This window comes from Rana temporaria, chromosome 2 (assembly GCF_905171775.1).
Source record: "Rana temporaria chromosome 2, aRanTem1.1, whole genome shotgun sequence".
In the NCBI taxonomy this organism is placed as follows: domain Eukaryota; kingdom Metazoa; phylum Chordata; class Amphibia; order Anura; family Ranidae; genus Rana; species Rana temporaria.
Window position 1 is genome coordinate 428,075,917 of NC_053490.1, and position 20,509 is coordinate 428,096,425.

Sequence of the window (20,509 nt, forward strand, 5' to 3'; positions counted from 1 at the left end):
TTATTCATATTCATCATTCACAATGACATGTTTCACATAAAGTGTTTCATATTTAGGGATGGAAACATGCCATTGCTTATCCAGGCTGCGTCGGGTCACATCTGATCTCTAGTTTTCCTGTAGATCAAAACAAACTGCAGCTCTGACTAAAGTTGAATAATGCTCATGCCATAGGTGTACAGCTGTGCTCATAAGTTTACATACCCTGGCAGAATTTATGATTTCTTAGCCATTTTGCAGAGAATATGAATAACACAAAAACTTTTCTTTCAGTCGTGATTTGTGTTTGGCTGAAGCCATTTATTATCAAGCAACTGTGTTTACTCCTTTTAAATCATAATGGCAACAGAAACTACCCAAATTACCCTGATCAAAAGTTGACATACCCCAGTCCTTAAAGCGGAGTTCCACCCTAAAAACAAACTTTTTATGAACAGCTTGCCTTTAATGTAAAAAAAAAAAAAAAACATTCTTAATAAAATGTTTTTTACTCACTTCTATATGGCTGTTACTAGGCAGATTTCGTAATCTGCCTAGTTTCTAGTCCAAGGTGGTAGAACTTCCTGTCCTAAGACCCCATTGCCTCCTGGGAAATGATGACACTCATTTCCCAGGAGTCTCTGGGCATTACTGTGCCTAAAAATCTCAGCATGCACCTCTCTCGGAAAATCCAGGAAGAAACATGAACTGGGCTTGATAATGCCCACAGCTATGATGGAAACGGCCACAAGATCCCTGAGATGATATCAGGTACGTTTTTGCAACTGTTTATGTACCGATCGTGCTTTATTAATATGTTTTAACCAGGACCTTGCCTTTTTTTCAAACTCAGTGTTTACAAGTTTAAAACAGTTTTTTTTGCTAGAAAATTACTTAGAACCCCCAAACATTATATATATTTTTTTTCTAACATCGTAGAGAATAAATCGGCGGTCATTGCAATACTTTTTGTCACACCGTATTTGCGCAGCAGTCTTACAAGCGCACTTTTTTTGGAAAAAATTCACTTTTTTGAATTAAAAAATAAGACAACAGTAAAGTTAGCCCAATTTTTTTTTCTATTGTGAAAGATAATGTTACGCCAAGTAAAATGATACCCAACATATCACGCTTCAAAATTGCGCCCGCTCGTGGAATGGCGTCAAACTTTTACCCTTAAAAATCTCCATAGGCGACGTATAAAAAATTCTAGAGGTTGCATCTTTTGAGTTACAGAGGAGGTCTAGGGCTAGAATTATTGCTTTCGTTCTAACGATCGTGGCGATACCTTACTTGTGTGGTTTGAACACAATTTTCATATGCAGGCGCTACTCACGTATGTGTTCGCTTCTGCGCACGAACTCGTCAGGACAGGGCACTTAAAAAAATATGGGGCCAAATCCTCAAAAGGGATACGCAGGCGGAACTGCTGTTCAGCCTGCGTATCCCTGTGCCTATCTTTGGAACTGATCCTCAGAAGCAGTTTTCCAAAGATAGGCAGAAGATCTGACATCTGTAAGACACTTACACTGTCAGATGTTAGGATGCAGTACCGCATCCGCCGCTGGGGGCATTCCGAGTCGAAATGCCGCTTTGCGTATGCAAATGAGGACTTACGGAGATCCACAAAGCTTTTCAGCTTTATGTTTTCTGCGTAAGTTTACGTTTGCATACGTAAAATTAGTTCTGCTTCTACAAAGTGTAAACTAGTAACACCTTGTAAAAACAGATCTTTTTTTCGAACGCCGTGTTTTTTTTTAAATTTTGAATTATTTTTCCCCACGCGTAACTTTTTTTTTACCCGACGCAACTTTATTGTCCTGTCCCAATCCACAAAGCCGGACGTAACGTAATTTTGCGCGCTGCCCGTCGGGAAAATGACGTCACGAGCATGCGCAGTACGGCCGGCGCGGGAGCGCGCCTCATTTAAATTGTCATTGCCCCCTGCAGAAGAGGACCGCCTTGCGCCGGAGACATTTAAGTTACACGGCCTGAAATTTCTAGGTAAGTGCTTTGTGAATCGGGCACTTAGGTAGAAATTTTAAGTCAGTGTAACTTAAATGGGAAAAGTTAAGTTAGGCAAGAATTTTGAGGATTTGGCCCATAGTTTTCTTATTTTTTTTAATCGATTTTATTAATTTTTACACTGTTTTTAAAAAAATAAAAAAGGGGTCACTTTTATTCCTATTACAAGGAATGTAAACATCCCTTGTAATAGAAAAAAAAGCATGACAGGTCCTCTTAAATATGAGATCTGGGGTCAAAAAGACCTCAGATCTCATATTTAGACTAAAATGCATTTGAAAAAATGACAACAGAAAAATTTGCCTTTAAGAAGCATGGGCGGAAGTGGCGTTTTGACTTCACTTTTGCCCTGCTATGCTATGGAGACAGGTGGGGGCCATCTTGCCCTCACTCGTATCCCAGCCAAGCAGCGAGAAGGACCCGATCGCCTCCACCGCTGCCGACGGCTTCGGTAAGCGGCGATGGGGGGCCTCTCCCGCTGCCGATAATGGTGATCTTGCGGCGAATCCGCTGCAGAGACCACCGTTATTGTTTACAGGACCGGCCACAGAAAAGATGGATATCTCGGTTGTGGCAGCAGCTGCTGCCGTTACCGAGATATTCATTTTTAAAGTGATGTCGTATATATACGTGAGCAGGTCCTTAATGAATATTAATTATGTAATTGAGATTGCAAAACAAAAAAAAAATGTTATGCCCGGAACCCCGCTTTAATACCGTATATTGCCCCCTTTAACATCAATGACATCTTGAAGTCTTTTGTGGTATTTGTGGATGAGGCTCTTTATCTTCTCAGATGGTAAAGCTGCCCATTCCTCTCGGCAAAAAGCCTCCAGTTCCTGTAAATTCTTGGGGTGTCTTGCATGAACGGCACGTTTTGAGATCTCCCCAGAGTTGCTCAATGATATTGAGGTCAGGAGACTGAGATGGCCACTCCAGAACCTTAACTTTATTCTGCTGTAGCCAATGACAGGTCGACTTGCCCTTGTGTTTTGGATCATTGTCATGTTGGAATGTCCAAGTACGTCCCATGCGCAGCTTCCTGGCTGATGAATGCAAATGTTCCTCCAGTATTTTTTGATAACTGCATTCATCTTGCCATCAATTGTGACCAAATTTCCTGTGTCTAAACTGTGAACAGTAACAGCTGGGAGTGTCTTAGCAATGTCCTAGGCAACAAAGGAAGGAGGGGGTTTGATCTCTGGGAGTTTTTCAGTCAGGTTTCAGGAGGTACGTAAATGGCCTTCACCTATAGCAAGGGTAATATTCAACTATGTAGAGCTGGGCGAATTTTTATATAAAAAACTTGATTTACGATTCGAAACAAGCTTTTTTTTTTATGGACACTGCGGCGGTCCTGAGGAGCTGCGGGCAGGAGTTTTTAGGCGAGGCCGTGGCTAGGCCGAAGCCGCGGCCTCGCCTATAAACTCCTGCCCGCAGCTCCTCAGGACCGGCGCGGTGTCAGTGCCGGTCCTGGGGGGAAAAAAAAATCGAACAAATCGATTTTCTTTTTAAATATGAATCGATTTGACCTACCATCTCGATTTTAAAATCAAATCGATTTTTTTTCCCAGCCCTACAACTATGGGCAGAGTAGCAAAGTTTGATTTTTTTCTACAGACACTCCTTATCTACATAGGCAGATTTTGGTAAAGGTGAAGTTAACCCTTTAATGGTCACTAAAATATGAAGTTTGGCTCCTCATTTTGAGCTTTTATTACCAACACACTTTATAGCGGCATGTAAAGATATATTTGAAAGAAAATTTCATTATTGACTATTCCCTCCCACAGATAAACATTTGCATTGAATGAAGCCAACACAACCCCCAATAATAGGAGTCTGTGACTTGTATCTTCTGCCTTCTATACAATGTGATGTATCTTGTCTTGTGTCAGTATTGCATCAGCTCCTGTACTGTGCGTGCAGAGAGGAGGGGGCTCTAATGACCCCAGATAAGAACACTTCCGGTTCACCACACTCCGCTCGGAATGAATGAACAACCCCTGGAGTTTAGCATTGGTTTATATCTCACTAGATTCTGTCTGGGAGTGAAAGGGTGCCGTCTGTTCCGCCACACCTCCTACCAGAAGCGTATCGCCAATTATCGGCAGCGCTGAGCTGTCAGGGGCGTGTTTTTGGAGAGGGACGAGGCATGGAACGCAGCATGTCCCGGAAGTGAGTTTAGTGAGCATCCTGGGACTGGTTGCCGTCTGCTAGCGACTTCCTCTTCACCAAGATGGCGGGCGACGAGCCGGGAGTGACTCTGGGGCAGCCTCATTTATCCAGGCAGGATTTGGCGACTCTGGTAAGTATGTTCTGCCCGCTCTGTGGCCGGGATAGAGAGCTGTATGGTGGCTGAGGATGTGTGTGAAGGAGGGGGCCCATATCACTCATGGCTGGAGTTCGTGCTGGCCGAGGCTTATCTTCTGCCTCATGTGCCGGCCTCTGGCTGGGTGGAGACCGCCTCCCCGACTATAATGATCTCACTGCGCCTTCTCATGGAGATATTCATCCTCAAAAACCTCATCACAGATCTGCATGTAGGACTGGGCTGAGGTTCCATGTACTGCTTGTGCGACTGGATTGGGGTTATGTGTCCCCCTGGGGCCACTTGTAGGCCTGATCTGGGGTTATATGTACAGCTGGGACCTTTTCCAGGACTGATCTGGGGTTATATGTACAGCTGGGACCTCTTCCAGGACTGATCTGGGGTTATATGTACAGCTGGGACCTCTTCCAGGACTGATCTGGGGTTATATGTACAGCTGGGACCTCTTCCAGGACTGATCTGGGGTTATATGCACAGCTGGGACCTCTTTCAGGACTGATCTGGGGTTATATGTACAGCTGGGATCTCTTCCAGGACTGATCTGGGGTTCCATGTACTGCCTGTTGGGTTCTATATACAGCTGAGGTCACCTGTAGGACTGGTCTTTGTTTAGCTGGACTGCACTGAGGTTATTTGTGTAGCTGGGACCACCTTTAGTACTAGGGTTATATGTACAGCTGGGGCTGCTTGTAGGACTGCACTTGGGGTTATATGTACAGCTGGGGCTGCTTGTAGGACTGCACTTGGGGTTATATGCTCAGCTGGGGCTGCCTACAGGACTGATCTGGGGTTATATGCACAGCTGGGGCTGCCTACAGGACTGATCTGGGGTTATATAACAGCTGGGGCTGCCTACAGGATGGATCTGGGGTTATATGCACAGCTGGGGCTGCCTACAGGACTGATCTGGGGTTATATGCACAGCTGGGGCTGCCTACAGGACTGATCTGGGGTTATATGCACAGCTGGGGCTGCCTACAGGACTGATCCGGGGTTATATACACAGCTGGGGCTGCCTACAGGACTGATCTGGGGTTATATGCACAGCTGGGGCTGCCTACAGGACTGATCTGGGGTTATATGCACAGCTGGGGTTGCCTACAGGACTGATCCGGGGTTATATGCACAGCTGGGGCTGCCTACAGGACTGATCCGGGGTTATATGCACAGCTGGGGCTGCCTACAGGACTGATCTGGGGTTATATGCACAGCTGGGGCTGCCTACAGGACTGATCTGGGGTTATATGCACAGCTGGGGCTGCCTACAGGACTGATCTGGGGTTATATGCACAGCTGGGGCTGCCTACAGGACTGATCTGGGGTTATATGCACAGCTGGGGCTGCCTACAGGACTGATCCGGGGTCATATGCACAGCTGGGGCTGCATACAGGACTGATTCCGGGGTCATATGCACAGCTGGGGCTGCCTACAGGACTGATCCGGGGTCATATGCATAGCTGGGGCTGCCTACAGGACTGATCCGGGGGTCATATGCACAGCTGGGGCTGCCTACAGGACTGATCCGGGGTCATATGCACAGCTGGGGCTGCCTACAGGACTGATCCGGGGTCATATGCACAGCTGGGGCTGCATACAGGACTGATTCCGGGGTTATATGCACAGCTGGGGCTGCCTACAGGACTGATCCGGGGTCATATGCATAGCTGGGGCTGCCTACAGGACTGATCCGGGGGTCATATGCACAGCTGGGGCTGCCTACAGGACTGATCCGGGGTCATATGCACAGCTGGGGCTGCCTACAGGACTGATCCGGGGTCATATGCACAGCTGGGGCTGCCTACAGGACTGATCCGGGGTTATATGTACAGCTGGGACCTCTTCCAGGACTGATCTGGGGTTATATGTACAGCTGGGACCTCTTCCAGGACTGATCTGGGGTTATATGCACAGCTGGGACCTCTTCCAGGACTGATCTGGGGTTATATGTACAGCTGGGACCTCTTTCAGGACTGATCTGGGGTTATATGTACAGCTGGGATCTCTTCCAGGACTGATCTGGGGTTCCATGTACTGCCTGTTGGGTTCTATATACAGCTGAGGTCACCTGTAGGAGTGGTCTTTGTTTAGCTGGACTGCACTGAGGTTATTTGTGTAGCTGGGACCACCTTTAGTACTAGGGTTATATGTACAGCTGGGGCTGCTTGTAGGACTGCACTTGGGGTTATATGTACATCTGGGGCTGCTTGTAGGACTGCACTTGGGGTTATATGTACAGCTGGGGCTGCTTGTAGGACTGCACTTGGGGTTATATGTACAGCTGGGGCTGCTTGTAGGACTGCACTTGGGGTTATATGCACAGCTGGGGCTGCCTACAGGACTGATCTGGGGTCATATGCACAGCTGGGGCTGCCTACAGGACTGATCTGGGGTCATATGCACAGCTGGGGCTGCCTACAGGACTGATCCGGGTTTATATGCACAGCTGGGGCTGCCTACAGGACTGATCCGGGGTTATATGTACAGCTGGGGCTGCCTACAGGACTGATCCGGGGTTATATGTACAGCTGGGGCTGCCTACAGGACTGATCCGGGGTTATATGCACAGCTGGGGCTGCCTACAGGACTGATCCGGGGTTATATGCACAGCTGGGGCTGCCTACAGGACTAGATTTGGAAGTTCTATATAATGCTGGGGTCACCTGTAGGACTGGTCTTTGTTTAGCTAGACTGAACTGGGGTTGTGTATAGCTGGGACCACCTGTATGACTGGTGTTCTTTAAACAGCTGGGACTGCCTGTATGACTGGATTGGTGTTCTATAAACAGCTGGGACCTTGTAAGAAAAGAAATGGCTGCACATCTAGGAATTCCGATTGCCTTCTATTGTTCAAATTGATAACGCCAAAGACACCATCATGAGGTCACGTAGATGCATTTCACACAAACATCTTGTGCTTAATCATATACAGCTGAGACCGCTTGTAGGACTGCACTGGGGTCATATGTACAGCCGGGACCGCTTGTAGGACTGCACTGGGGTCATATGTACAGCCGGGACCGCTTGTAGGACTGCACTGGGGGTCATATGTACAGCCGGGACCGCTTGTAGGACTGCACTGGGGGTCATATGTACAGCCGGGACCGCTTGTAGGACTGCACTGGGGGTCACATGTACAGCCGGGACCGCTTGTAGGACTGCACTGGGGTCATATGTACAGCCGGGACCGCTTGTAGGACTGCACTGGGGTCATATGTACAGCCGGGACCGCTTGTAGGACTGCACTGGGGGTCATATGTACAGCCGGGACCGCTTGTAGGACTGCACTGGGGGTCATATGTACAGCCGGGACCGCTTGTAGGACTGCACTGGGGGTCACATGTACAGCCGGGACTGCTTGTAGGACTGCACTGGGGGTCATATGTACAGCTGGGGATGTCTTAAAGCGGGGGTTCACCCTGAAATTTTTTTTTTCTTGATCTACCATACAAACGAGCATACTAGCGTCAGCTACAGTATGCCTTTTTTTTTTTTTTTTGAGCTGTACTTACGGTTTAATCCGTAACTTTCGTTTCAGACTCCGGCCGGGAAATGGGCGTTCGTATGAAGAGGGGTACTTGATTGACGTCCAGCTATGGCGCGTCATGCTTTCCGAAATAGGACGCCGACCTAAACGGCGCCTGCGCAGTCAGCTTCTAGTCTGATGCGCAGGCGCCGTATAGCGCCGGGCAGAGCCGAGTCCTACTCTGGCTATTTTCGGAACGTGGGATGCGCCATAGCCGGCCGTCAATCATGGTCCACTCTTCATAGAAACGCCCATTCGCCGCGGGTGTCTGAAACGAAACTTAAGTAAGTACAGCGCATAAAAAAAAGCATACTTCAGCTGATGCTAGTATGGATGGTCCAAAGTGTTTTTTTTTGGGTGAACCTCCGCTTTAATGACTGAACTGGGGTCATATACACAGCTGATGACCTGATACAAGCAGAGGCTGTGTTGTGTGATTTCTGTTTGTATTGCTGTGTACTTCAGACATGTGATAGACAACTTATCATTCAGCTCTAAACTCTCCACATGCCCCTCCAGGCCAGAATAAGCACCGCACTCCATTACTAGAGCTCAGCTGCTGGATCAGCTCATTTCCACCTGAACAATCACTTTTACCATTTCATAGGAACCCTACAAAGCAAGGTGCAGTGGTGTGAGCTGAACCCACAGGAGTCCAGGCAGTCTATTAAATGTTTTATGTATACCTTAACAATGAATTTCTCTTAAACGCTCCCTTTTTGTTTTTTTAAACTTACAATTGTTTTATTTCTCCCCAAGAAAATATATATTAATGCTGTCAGATATTCAGAGTTGTCCTGTTGACTCTTCCTGTGTTATCTCAAGAAGTCCTTCCAGGTCTTCCCCCTGGAAGGACTTCTTGAGTCTCTCATCCCATGCCTTAAAGTAGAGGTTCACCCTAAAAACAAGTATATACCATTCAATCCAGCATACTGCCGACATGTACAGTATGCTGTTTTTTTTTGTTCTCTTTTCTTTTCGGTTTACATACCATAGTATAGGTATTTTCCCCCCGGGTAGTGAATCCCGCGGGATCGGGCGTTCCTATTCAGAGACTAAGTGATTGACGTATGACAAAAGCTTCACCCCTGGCGCAAAAGGCGCGTCACCAGTTTCCCAAAAAAGCCAAACGTCGGTGCCGTATAGCGCCGACTCGACGTTCGGCTTCTTTCGGAAACCGGTGATGCGCATTATGCGCCAGGGGTGAAGCTTTTGTCATATGTCAATCACTTAGTCTCTGAATAGGAACTCCTGCGGGATTCCCTACCCGGAAGCCAGGGGGGGAAATACCTATACTACGGTATGTAAACCGGAACCCCCCCCCCCCCCCCAGCATACTGTACATGTCGGCAGTATGCTGGATTGAATAGTATATACTTGTTTTTTAGGGTGAACCTCCACTTTAAAGCGGTGTTTCACCCTAAAAAACAACTTTATAGCATCTCATTCAGCATAGTAACGCAAGCTACAGTATGTCTTTATTTTTTTTTTTTTTTGGCGCCGTACTCGCTGTTTAATCGCGTAGTAAAATTTCAGGCTCCCCGCGGGGAATGGGCGTTCCTATTCAGAGGGCTTGTGATTGACGGCAGGCTATGGCGCGTCACGAAAATAGCCGGAGTAGGTCTCCGCTCTTCCCGGCGCTATACGGCGCCTGCGCACAGACATCGGAGCTGACTGCGCAGGCGCCGTGAAGAGCAAACACCTATTTCGGCTATTTCCGTGAAGCGTGACGCGCCATAGCCGGCCGTCAATCACGAGCCCTCTGCATAGGAACGCCCATTCCCCTGAAACTTTACTACGCGATTACACAGTGAGTACAGCGCCCAAAAAAAATATAAAGGCATACTGTAGCTCACGCTACTATGCTGAATGAGATGCTAGGAAAAAAATTTTTTTTTTTAGGGAGAACCCCCGCTTTAAGGTGGGGAAAAAACACCTGCCAGTCACCGGCCTGCCCGTTTTTACTTAACTGAGCCCCTTCATATCCTCGGTGCGTCCCTGTCGTCATTGGCTCCTGCTGCTGTCAATCAAATCCAAGACACGGGAGGCGGGGCCGAGTCATAAATTTGCCGTCTATGGATGTCGAAAAAATGACTTTTGGGGTGCGCCCGGAATGGAAACCCATGTGCGTTTTTAACCCCCGCTAGCGGCCGAAAAAGGGTTAATACCGCCCGCAATGCGCCTCTACAGAGGCGCATTGCTGGAGGTATTACCGCGGTTTCCCATTGATTTCAATGGGAAGGAGCGGTTAACACCCCGCTCCTATACCGCTCCAAAGATGCTGCTTGCAGGAGTTTTTTTTTTCCTCCAGCGCATCGCCTCAGTGTGAAAGCCATCAGGCTTTCACATTGAGAATGCTGGGGCAGGATTATTTCAGGCGTTATTTATGTGCTATTTTTAGCACTAAAACGCCTGAAAGGGGCCTTGGTGTTGAGCTTTCACTGATCGCTCTCTTCACTGCTGCTTTAAACACAGCGGTGTGGATGAAGGTCATAAGCAAACATCGGGCAACAGTTGCTTTACAACATCCCAAAGTGTCCACATGTGGTCATCTTTAGGGCTGAAATGTATAATCTATTCCTTCCTTCTGTGATGCTGCAGATAACATGGCAGTGCCTGCAGAGCAAAAATACCACAATGCATACACACTCTGGACAAGCAGAGTCTAATGTCAGGTTTCTAAAACTCCCGATGACACAATTTGCTTTAGGGCCTTTCACGCAGGCTGTCAGATTGTTCGTTTTTCAGGTGGACCTGATTGGATACTGCATTGTCGTCTCTGGATCGGTGGATGTCAGTGGACACATGTCATGGATGAAAGCAGATGTGGTCCGTTTCCATCTGATTTCCCCATAGAGGAGAGTGGGCCCGGAGGTGCATAGCGGAGCCGACACGGACCTGTCATCCGTCTGTTTAGCGGATTCCATTAAGCGGAGGCGCCCGTGTGAAAGGGACCTAAATGTGAACCTGTGGTCAGCCTCTATGGGCTTTTGAGTGCAAAATCTGGTGCAGCTCTGCATAGCAACCAATCAGCTTCCAGTTTTGTGTTTTTGTTTTTTTGGTCAAAGCTTAATTGAACAATCTGAAGTTAGAAGCTGATTGACCACAATGCAAAGCTGCACTAAATTTAGTAAATCAATTATTGTATGTTCTGCTCCTTTACAAAACATTAGCATGGCTTGGATATGCAGTTCAGTTTTGGTCATGATCCTCAGGAAGGATGTTGTTGAATTAGCCCACGTTTGACGTTGGGCACATTTTGCATGCGATTTGACATTCCAAATTGCTGGCAAATGGCACTGTCCGAATCGGTGCGGCTTCACACTGATTCCCAAATGTAGTTCCTGTACTACTTTTGGCGACTTTGGGGGTGATTTAAAAAGACCTCTGTGCATGAACCCGCACAGATGTCTGTCAAATCATCCCCAAAGTCGGACTGCATTGCCGGTTGGAAATTGTGCAAATTCAGCTGAACTGGGTATGGTCCGTTCACGCTATGCAGGCATCATCCCTCTTGTAAACAAAGCCTTAAACTGGAACAAAGGCAAGGAAAAAAATCACTGAAGAAATGGTAAAGTAGTAAGTCTACAGCTTGTATAACAGTGTAAATGTGCTGTCCCCTAAAAATAACGCAACACACAGCCATTAATATCTAAACCACTGACAACAAAAGTGAGTACACCCCTAAGTGAAAATGTCCAAATTAGGCTCAATTGGACTTTTTCCCTCCCCGGTGTTCTGTGAATTGTCAGTGTTGCAAGGTCTGAGCCCTGGTTCACACTGGGTACGATTTGGAACGATTTGAGATGCGATTTGACATGTCAAATCGCATCTCAAATCGGCGGCAATTGTCGGCAATGGCACTGTCCTAATCAGTGCGACGCCGCATCTGCGATTTCAAAAAGTAGTTCCTGTACTACTTTTTGCGATTTCGGGCCGCGATTTACATTAAATTGCGCGCGAAATCGCGGTAAAATCGCGCATTTGAATTCGCAGCAGTGTGAACCTAGGCTCAGGTGTGAATGTGGAGCAGTTGTGTTAAATTTTTGTATTATCGCTCTCTCCTAAATGCCAACATGTACTGTGACATACTGAAGCAGAGCATGATCCCATCCCAACGGAGACTGGGCCGCAGGGCAGTATTCCAACATAATGACCCCAAACACACCTCCAAGACAACCACTGCCTTGCTAAAGAAGCTGAGGGTAAAGGTGATGGACTGACCAAGCCTGTCTCAAGACCTACACCTTATGGGACTTCCTCAAACAGAAGGTGGAGGAGCTCAAGGTCTCTAACATCCACCAGCCCTATGATGTCATGGTGGAGAAGCTGAAGAGGACTCCAGTGGCAACCTGTGAAGCTCTGGTGAACTCCATGCCCAAGAGGTTTAAGGCAGTGCTGGAAAATAATAGTGGCCACACAAAAGAGGAGCCTCTAAGTGTAGCAATATTGTTACATTTAATGAAGGTACAACATTTAGCAACTTATTGCTACACTTAGAGGTGCCTCTCTTCTTTTTTATACTCTGTAGCTCCTGCTGGATTTTGGTTCTAATCCCCTTGGGAAGGCTTCCATTTGTGGCTGGACATTTTATGGTTACACAAAATTATGGTTACACCTTGTGCTATAATTTTTATATATGGACTATAAACTGAAGGACCTATGAATAATTGGTTGTGGAACGAATCATCTGAGTTTCCATTATTTCTTATGGGGAAATTTGCTTTGATATACAAGTGCTTTGGATTACAAGCACGTTTCTGGAACAAGTTATGCTCGCAGTCCAAGGTTTTAGTCGCATGTCCTAGAAAGCTGTGGTACCATTCACAAAGTTTGCGTATTCAAAATGGGTGGCTAGTTGTGAAGCTGGCTGCCCACAGAAAACTTGCCGATGTCCTGGACCAAAAAAAAAAAGTCAAAAAAAGCAGTTTGAGTGAGGATGCCACTGGATTCTTGGATGCGTGAATGTCTTTATTAAAGGTCAGCAGCTATGGTTCTTTGTAGCTGCTGACTTTTAATTTTTTTTTTTTTTTTTTATCCAAAAGGCTGAAGAACTGCTTAAATTGGTTGGAAATACAGTAAGCAAAATACAGTAGGAAAAGGTGAAGGCGTTAATTAGGGCTGATTAGAGGTAAGCTAAAGCCTAATACACATGGACTGAATGTCGGGCATTATCGGGCAGTTATAGAAACCGGCCAATATTCGGCCCATGTGTACAACAGAAGCCGGCAGTTCATATGGCTTTTGTTGAAGAGGTATGACTGAAAAAGCTCAGTCAGCACTCGCAGCCATTCTAAATCGCAGTTCTACCTCCCTCCCGCTCTTCAGCCCAGGTTCACACTGCTGCAGGATTGAAATCGTACAAGTTTTTGCTGCGTGTCAGTCCAACGATTTCAGACACATCTGTGTGGTTTCCTGAACAGATGTCTATTTAAAATCGCATCTGAAATAACTTTTTGGAATTGGTGCGGCGTCTCACCGATTCAGACGCTTCCATTGTGGGCAATAGCAGCCAGTTTGACATGCCAAATCGCATCAGTGTGAACCAGGGCTAAAACAGCATTTCCCCATTCCATGTAACAAGTGCAGAAAGTTCTCTGCTCACTTCTGACAGCTGACAAAAAAAAAAGTTTTCAAACCAACTTCTTTCATGTTGTCATTATGGGGTATTGTAGAATTTTGAGAAAAATAATGGATTTAATCCATTTTGGAATAAGGCTGTAACAACATAAAATGTGGAAAAATTATAATCACTTTAATCAATATCCTTATTTTCTAAAAATGTTATCCATACACATTCTCTACCGAATAGCCTTGTAATTCTCTTGTTCATTAATTTTGTTTCTTAGTGTTTTTCTGCCTCCTAGTAATGTACCATGTGAGCTCCTGAACCTTCCTCTCCCCTCCCATGTCCTGTTAGTTGGGACAAATAATTGGTGGTGGTCATGTGCTGCTCTATGCATGTTACAAATCCCATAGTAGATAGTCCCTAATCCATCTCGGGTTGAGCAAGAGAGGGTGACTACATTCAGACATACAGTGGGACCATGGAGAATGTAACCGCCTTCCAACACAAAGTCAGGTCTCAGCAGCAAAATAAGAAAGTGGGGGATTTGGAGGAGGCTGAGAGAAATAACGGGTACTTTTTAAAGCGGTGGTTCACCCTAAATAACAAGTTTCTACCATACTAGCGTGAGCTACAGTATGCCTTTATTTTATTTTTTTGGCGCCGTACTCAGTTTAATCCCGTAGTGAAGTTTCAGACTCCCCGCGGGGAATGGGCGTTCCTATGCAGAGGGAAGATGATTGACGGCCGGCTATGGCGCGTCAGGCTTCCCGAAAATAGCCGGAGTAGGTCTCGGCTCTTCACGGCGCTATACGGCGCCTGCGCACAGACTAGGAGCTGACTGCGCAGGCGCCGTGAAGAGCCAAGTCCTATTTCGGCTATTTTCGGGAAGCGTGACGCGCCATAGCCGGCCGTCAATCATCTTCCCTCTGCATAGGTTGAACCCCCGCTTTAAGTTGAATACATACTTGTATAGTTTTTTTAATCAGAGTTTAGTGTCGCTTTAAGTGGCCTACAAAAGATGCCCAGCTGTCATTTGTGTAGTGTCGAGAGAGAAAGCAAGCATGCGGTTGCTATGGACAACAACATTTTATAGCGCAACAATAGTGTATATAACTTAGAACATTTTGTTTCAGACATCTCATTAAGAATATTTTGTGATGAAGTAAATGATCTCTTTGAGAATCCAGTATTCTCCCATTGGCATATTTCTGAATCTAGAAATACTGTTTTACTCTAATGCCGCGTACACACAGTCATTTTTTGTGATGAAATAAAACAACGTTTTTAAAAACGTCATTTAAAATGATCGTGTGTGGGCTACACATCGTTTTTTGTCTTCTAAAAAACTACCAAAAAAAAAATTCGAACATGCTTCAATTTTTTATGTCGTTTTTTTTGTCATAAAAAATGATTGTGTGTGGGCTAAAATGACGTTTTAAACCCGCGCATGCTCAGAAGCAAGTTATGAGATGGGAGCTTGAATGGAACAGAGTGCCGTCGTCGTTTTATGATGGTTAGAAAAACTTTGTTTGTTTTTTTCATGATGGAAAAACTTTGTTTTATTTCATCACAAAAAACTACCGTGTGTACGCGGCCTAAGTGATGTCATTGCATGCAGCTAGTATGAAGCCCAAAAGAGAATGGCAACTCTATATCGGGGTTCTTACACAAGTGTTTTGCTTGGTAATAAATACTGTTAAAGGGGTGTTCCGGGCAAAAAAAATGTAAAAACCAGGAGCTACACATACTGCAGCTGCTGGCTTTTAATAAATGGAGACTTGCCTGTCCTGCTATCCCTTGATGTTGGCACTGCAGCTGATGTTTCCCATCAGCTGTCGGGTGCTGCTGTCGCCATTGCGGGTAAAGGAACCCGGCAGTGAAGCCTTTCGGCTTCACGCCGGGAACCCTACTGCGCATGCGCGAGGCCCCGCTCCTCTCTCCTATTAGCCCGGCGGCCAGGGGAGGAGGAGGAAGTAGCCCTGCGTTGAAACCGCGGCCGAGCACCCGGAAGTGGGAAAGGATACCTGTCTTTGAGACCGGTATCATGTCTAAACTAGAGGTCGACCGATATGGGTTTTTCTCTGGCCGATACCGATATTTCAAAATTGTGGAGAGTGGTGGGTGGTGCTGGGCGTGGGTGGGGATGCATTGTGGAGTGGGATGGATGGTGTGGGCGTGGGTGGGGATGCGTTGTGGAGAGGGATGGATGGTGCTGGGCGTGGGTGGCGATGTATTGTGAAAATGGATGGTGCAGGGGATGCGTTGGAGTGGGGTGGATGGTGCTGGGTGGGGGTGAAGATGATTGCGTTGCATTGTGAAGATGGATGAGGATGACTCTGTGTGGGGATGAGTTACATTGTGAAGAGGATCTCCACAATGTAACTCGCATATCTACCCAGTCATCCTCATCCATTTTCTCAATGCCAGCCTCAGCCAGGTTTCCCTTTAAAAAGGAGTTTAAATAAAGTCTGCAGGGGGGGGGCACAGTAACACACACTCAATTTTTGTGACTTACCCTCCATCCATGCTGCTTCCTGGTATTTATCTGCATGCACTTGATAGGTCTAGGTGCATGCAGATTGGCTGGTCAGCTTATCAGCGTCTATCACAAAAAAAATACAAGCAGCCAGCATGCTCCCTTCAGCAGGGAAGGAAGAGAAGCTTGGCTAGTGCTGGTCACGATCTCCTGCTGGGGGGAGTTACTAGTCAGGCAGCAGAGGCTCGGGCTTGTCACATGCTAATGATGTTATTGTTCTTCTGCTATAGCTCGCCAGGGGAGGGGTAGGGGGGCGGGGCAGTGCGGTGCCAGTGAAACTTTTTCTCCTTCTCTTGTACAGTATACGGCTGCCGTGCAGGTAAAGGATTCATTTTACATGCTGTGGGAGCAGGGCCCTGGTCAGTACTGCTGGCGGACGCAATTCGGCTTGGCTTCCACAACAATCGACGATATAACAGTCGACAATATATCGGTCGACCTCTAGTCCAACACCCCCCCCGGAAAGGTGCCAGTACAGTAGAGCTCGATGGGCATTTGTCATTGAACACCATAATTAGCAGGTCCGCCACTGGTGCCCCATGCTTTTCACAGATGAGAGCAGGATTATCCTGAGCACATGTGAAAGGGTCTTGAGAAGCCGTGGAGAACTTTGAAAAATGAATGAAAAAAAACTTATATAGGCGGGCACATGCGAACAGCATGACCGGTTTGGTGGTGGGTCAGTGATGGTCTGGGGGGGCATATACATGGAGGGACGCACATACCTCTACAGGCTGGACAATGGCACCCTGAGTACCATTAGGTATTGGGATGAAATTCTTGGACCCATCCTACGCTGGTGGGTCCTGGGTTCCTCATGGTGTATGACAATTCCCGGCCTCATGTGGCGAGAGTATGCAGCCATTTCCTAGAATTGATGACATTGACTGGCCCCCACACCGGCCTGACCTAAATCCAATAGAACACCTCTGAGACATTGTTTCAGTCCATTGCACCTAAATCTTTTCAGGAGCTCAGTGATGCTCTGGTTAAATCTGGAGGAAATGCCCCAGGACACCATCCGTTGTCTCATTAGGAGCATGCCCTGATGTTGGGGATGCACACAAGCACTTGGGGGGCCATACAGACTACCACGTACCATTTTGAGTTGCTGCAATGCCATTTCAGTAAAATGGACTAGCTTGCTGCATCTTTTTTTTTTTTTTTCCCCACTTTGATTTTCGGGTGGTCTTTTGAATTCATGCCTCTGTAGGTTGATCATTTTTGCATCCAACGATGGGGCATCCTTCATTCCTAACACACTACCCAGTCCATATAGATATCCAGCATGAGATTTTTTTCCCCATAAAGATCTGATGTGTTTTTAAAGTGTGTGTGTGTGATATATATTATAAACAATACGATAATGCCACCTACATTTTTTTCACAGGATGTTACTAAGTTGACACCCCTCTCGCCGGAAATCATCAGCAGACAAGCAACAATCAACATAGGTAATATATTCCTTTTGTGTAGTTATGTTTGCAGCCAATGCAGCAAAATACAGTTCTCTTCATACTCCTGTTCTTTCTTTTAAAGCCGATGTTCTTTAGTTGCCCTGGTGTTAGTCACATAATCTAGCTCATCTCCTTAATGTAACAGTAAATGATATGCTTTATTCTCCAAAAATCTATACACATCCAGTTTCTATTGGCCCTGTAATCTATTTTTCTCAAATTGCTTTTTACTGTCTTTTTTTTCTGCATCCTTGTAACGTCCTCCATGAGCTCCTGAACCTCTCCCCTCCCCCACTTCAGTTTATGTAGAATGAGCATTGCATGTTAGTTGCAGTTGAGTGCCCTGCTCTTTGCACACTACACATCCTATAGTCCCTGGTCCATTTCAGGAGTGGGCAAGAGAGGGTGGCTATGTTCCTCTAGATACTAGTTCCTAGAGAGAGAATGTAGTCTGCATCTAACAGGTATTCTGATCCAGCAGCAAACAAGAAAGGAATTGGGTAGTTTAGAGGAGGCTGAGAGCAATAGAAGGTAGTTTTCTGATTTAAGAATATACTTGAATATCATTTTAGTGCCCCTTTAAATGGGTTGTAAAGGTACAAATTTTTTTTCCCTAAATAGCTTCCTTTACCTTAGTGCAGTCCTCCTTCACTTACCTCATTCTTCCATTTTGCTTTTAAATGTCCTTATTTCTTCTAAGAAATCCTCACTTCCTGTTCTTCTGTCTGTAACTCCACACAGTAATGCAAGGCTTTCTCCCTGGTGTGGAGTGTCGTGCTCGCCCCCTCCCTTGGACTACAGGAGAGTCAGGACGCTCTCCACTTTGCAGATAGAGAAATGAGCTGTGTGTTAGTGGGCGTCCTGACTCTCCTGTAGTCCAAGGGAGGGGGCGAGCATGGCACTCCACACCAGCGAGAAAGCCTCACATAACTGTGTGGAGTTAGACAGAAGAACAGGAAGTGAGCATTTCACAGAAGAAATAAGGAGGACTGTACTAAGGTAAAGTAAGCTATTTAGGTATTTTTTTCTTTTTCTTTACCTTTACAACCCCTTTAAGGCCTTCTTTACATGAACATTTACTTGCATACATCAGATTACAGTGGCAAAAATCTGGAAAGTCTTGTGGTTGGAATGACGGGTGTATGCGAACAGTGGCAGCTGCTAAACCTGTATATATCCGCAATCTCGGCAGTCGCATACGGCTAGCGACAAATGAATGACCCTGGATGCAGTAAGATATATCCAGGCTTGAACATCCTTTCTTCCCTAACCACTTATGCAGATATATGCAAACCACAACAGTTCCTCTTAGCCTGTCATTACTTTGGTCAGGCTGACCTGCTGTCATTGTTCGCATACATCTGTTTCAGCTGCAAAAACTTCCTGATTCTTAACACTGGGATCCTATGTGTGCAAGTAAGCACCTGTGTGAAGGAGGCCTAAGGGTGCTTTTATTACCTGTATCCATCAGCTATTCATTCCAAATATTTTCCATACCGTCCATGATATTTTTAAACAACAACAAAAAAAACAAAAGCCCCTGTTTAGACCAGGGCTGCTTGTCATGTGATTTGACAGATCAAAGTTGCATGACAAGTCGCACCTTATTTCTGGCTATGGAACTGTTCAAATTGGTGTGACTCTTCCAACTTGCACTGACTTCGAAAAGGTTCATGCACTATTGGAGATTTCATGTTGCATTGACATCTGCATGCAGTCACACAAATGTCAGGAAGCCACACATGAAATCGCACTGACTGGCGACTTTGAAATCATGCTCAAGTAGCGTGTTTTCAAAGCTGCATTCAGTGTGAACTGGGTTTAACGGATATTTTTGTTTAGGCCTAGTTTACACTTGCATCTGGAGTGTGGCAAGGTTGGGGGCGGAAAATAATAGCCCAACACAGCAGCTGGATGGGATGTACACCTTGCCATGGCCAAACAAGCCCTTACAGTTTCTCTGCTACTACAGTAAGCGGTTATGAATTATTAAAAAAAGAAACAAACAGAAGTCTGAATAGTTTGTCTATCCTTATCTAAAGAAAATGGGTTTTGCAATGGGACGGACAATAATATTTAAGTGTTCCTAAACCCACAACCGTAGGGGGGGTGGCAAACAAACCTACCCCCCTCATTTGCACAAACGCCATGCACCCCACCAGCTGAACAGGCATTGCTTCTCCTCCTGGCCAAACAGGAAGTGGGTCCTGAGACCTGATTGCCCGGGAGTCTTAAGACTCCCTGGCCAATTGGGTCTCAGGACCCGCATCCTGATTCGCGGGGAGGCGAAGCAGGAAGAACTTGGCGAATATTAATTTGCTAATGTCGCTCAAGTGGGTGGGCTCGGGGCGCAGTGCAGCTTATGGAGTGGCCACCACTGTTTGTTACATTGGAAGGAGTCAACATCACCTTTCTTTCCTTTTGAAAGTTGTAACCAAAACGGGTAGTGGGAAGAAGTCCAACATACTACAGTAGTTATTAAAAGAAGTTGCGGGGAAAATCTCAGTGGGGATACCAATTCTGGAAACAATTGTCTTAGGTGGGATTCAACTTACTGTGAAGATTTCTTTAAGTTCTTACCATGTCTCCTGGGCACAGTGAAAAGAAAATGACAAGGATTGTGAGAAGTAAGCCTAAGGCCTCATGCACACTTATAAAAACGCTAGCGTAAGCTGTAGAATGAGTTTTTCAGCGTTTTTAGCTGTAACGTTTGTTGGCAAAACTAGACTCCCATCAAAGCTTATGGCTCAAAAACTCTGATAAATGTTGAATAGCTGAATTTTTCTGTGTTTTTCAGCTTTTTTCAGAGTTAGAGCGTTTTTACAGCTGAAAAACTCAGCTTAAAACCCACTAAATCTGTTGGGGGGGGGGGGGGGGGGGGGGTTCCAGCCATAAAACGGCCCTCCCAAAAAACGCTGATAACAGCCTATGTGTGCAGCTGTAAAAACGTCCAGTGTGCATGAGGCCTTAAAGGGAAGGATATAAGCAAGGAAGGGAAGAAAAGACCAGGAAACTTTTTTTATTATATTATTGCATTGTAAATGGTATGTTGGCTCTTTTTTTGCCTTTTTAGGGGTGTACTGATTT

At 46.1% G+C, this 20,509-nt stretch overlaps 1 protein-coding gene across 1 annotated transcript in view; it reads left to right on the forward strand.

Moving 5' to 3' along the window:
* Window positions 1–4,185: 4,185 nt before the first annotated feature.
* The window catches only part of EIF2S3 (eukaryotic translation initiation factor 2 subunit gamma), a 33,383-nt gene continuing 17,059 nt past the window's right edge, over window positions 4,186–20,509 (forward strand). The window contains exons 1-2 of the mRNA XM_040338268.1: window positions 4,186–4,312; window positions 17,356–17,419. Of these exons, the coding sequence (XP_040194202.1) occupies window positions 4,244–4,312; window positions 17,356–17,419 (133 nt within the window). The 5' untranslated portion in view covers window positions 4,186–4,243. The remainder of the gene's footprint in view (window positions 4,313–17,355; window positions 17,420–20,509) is intronic.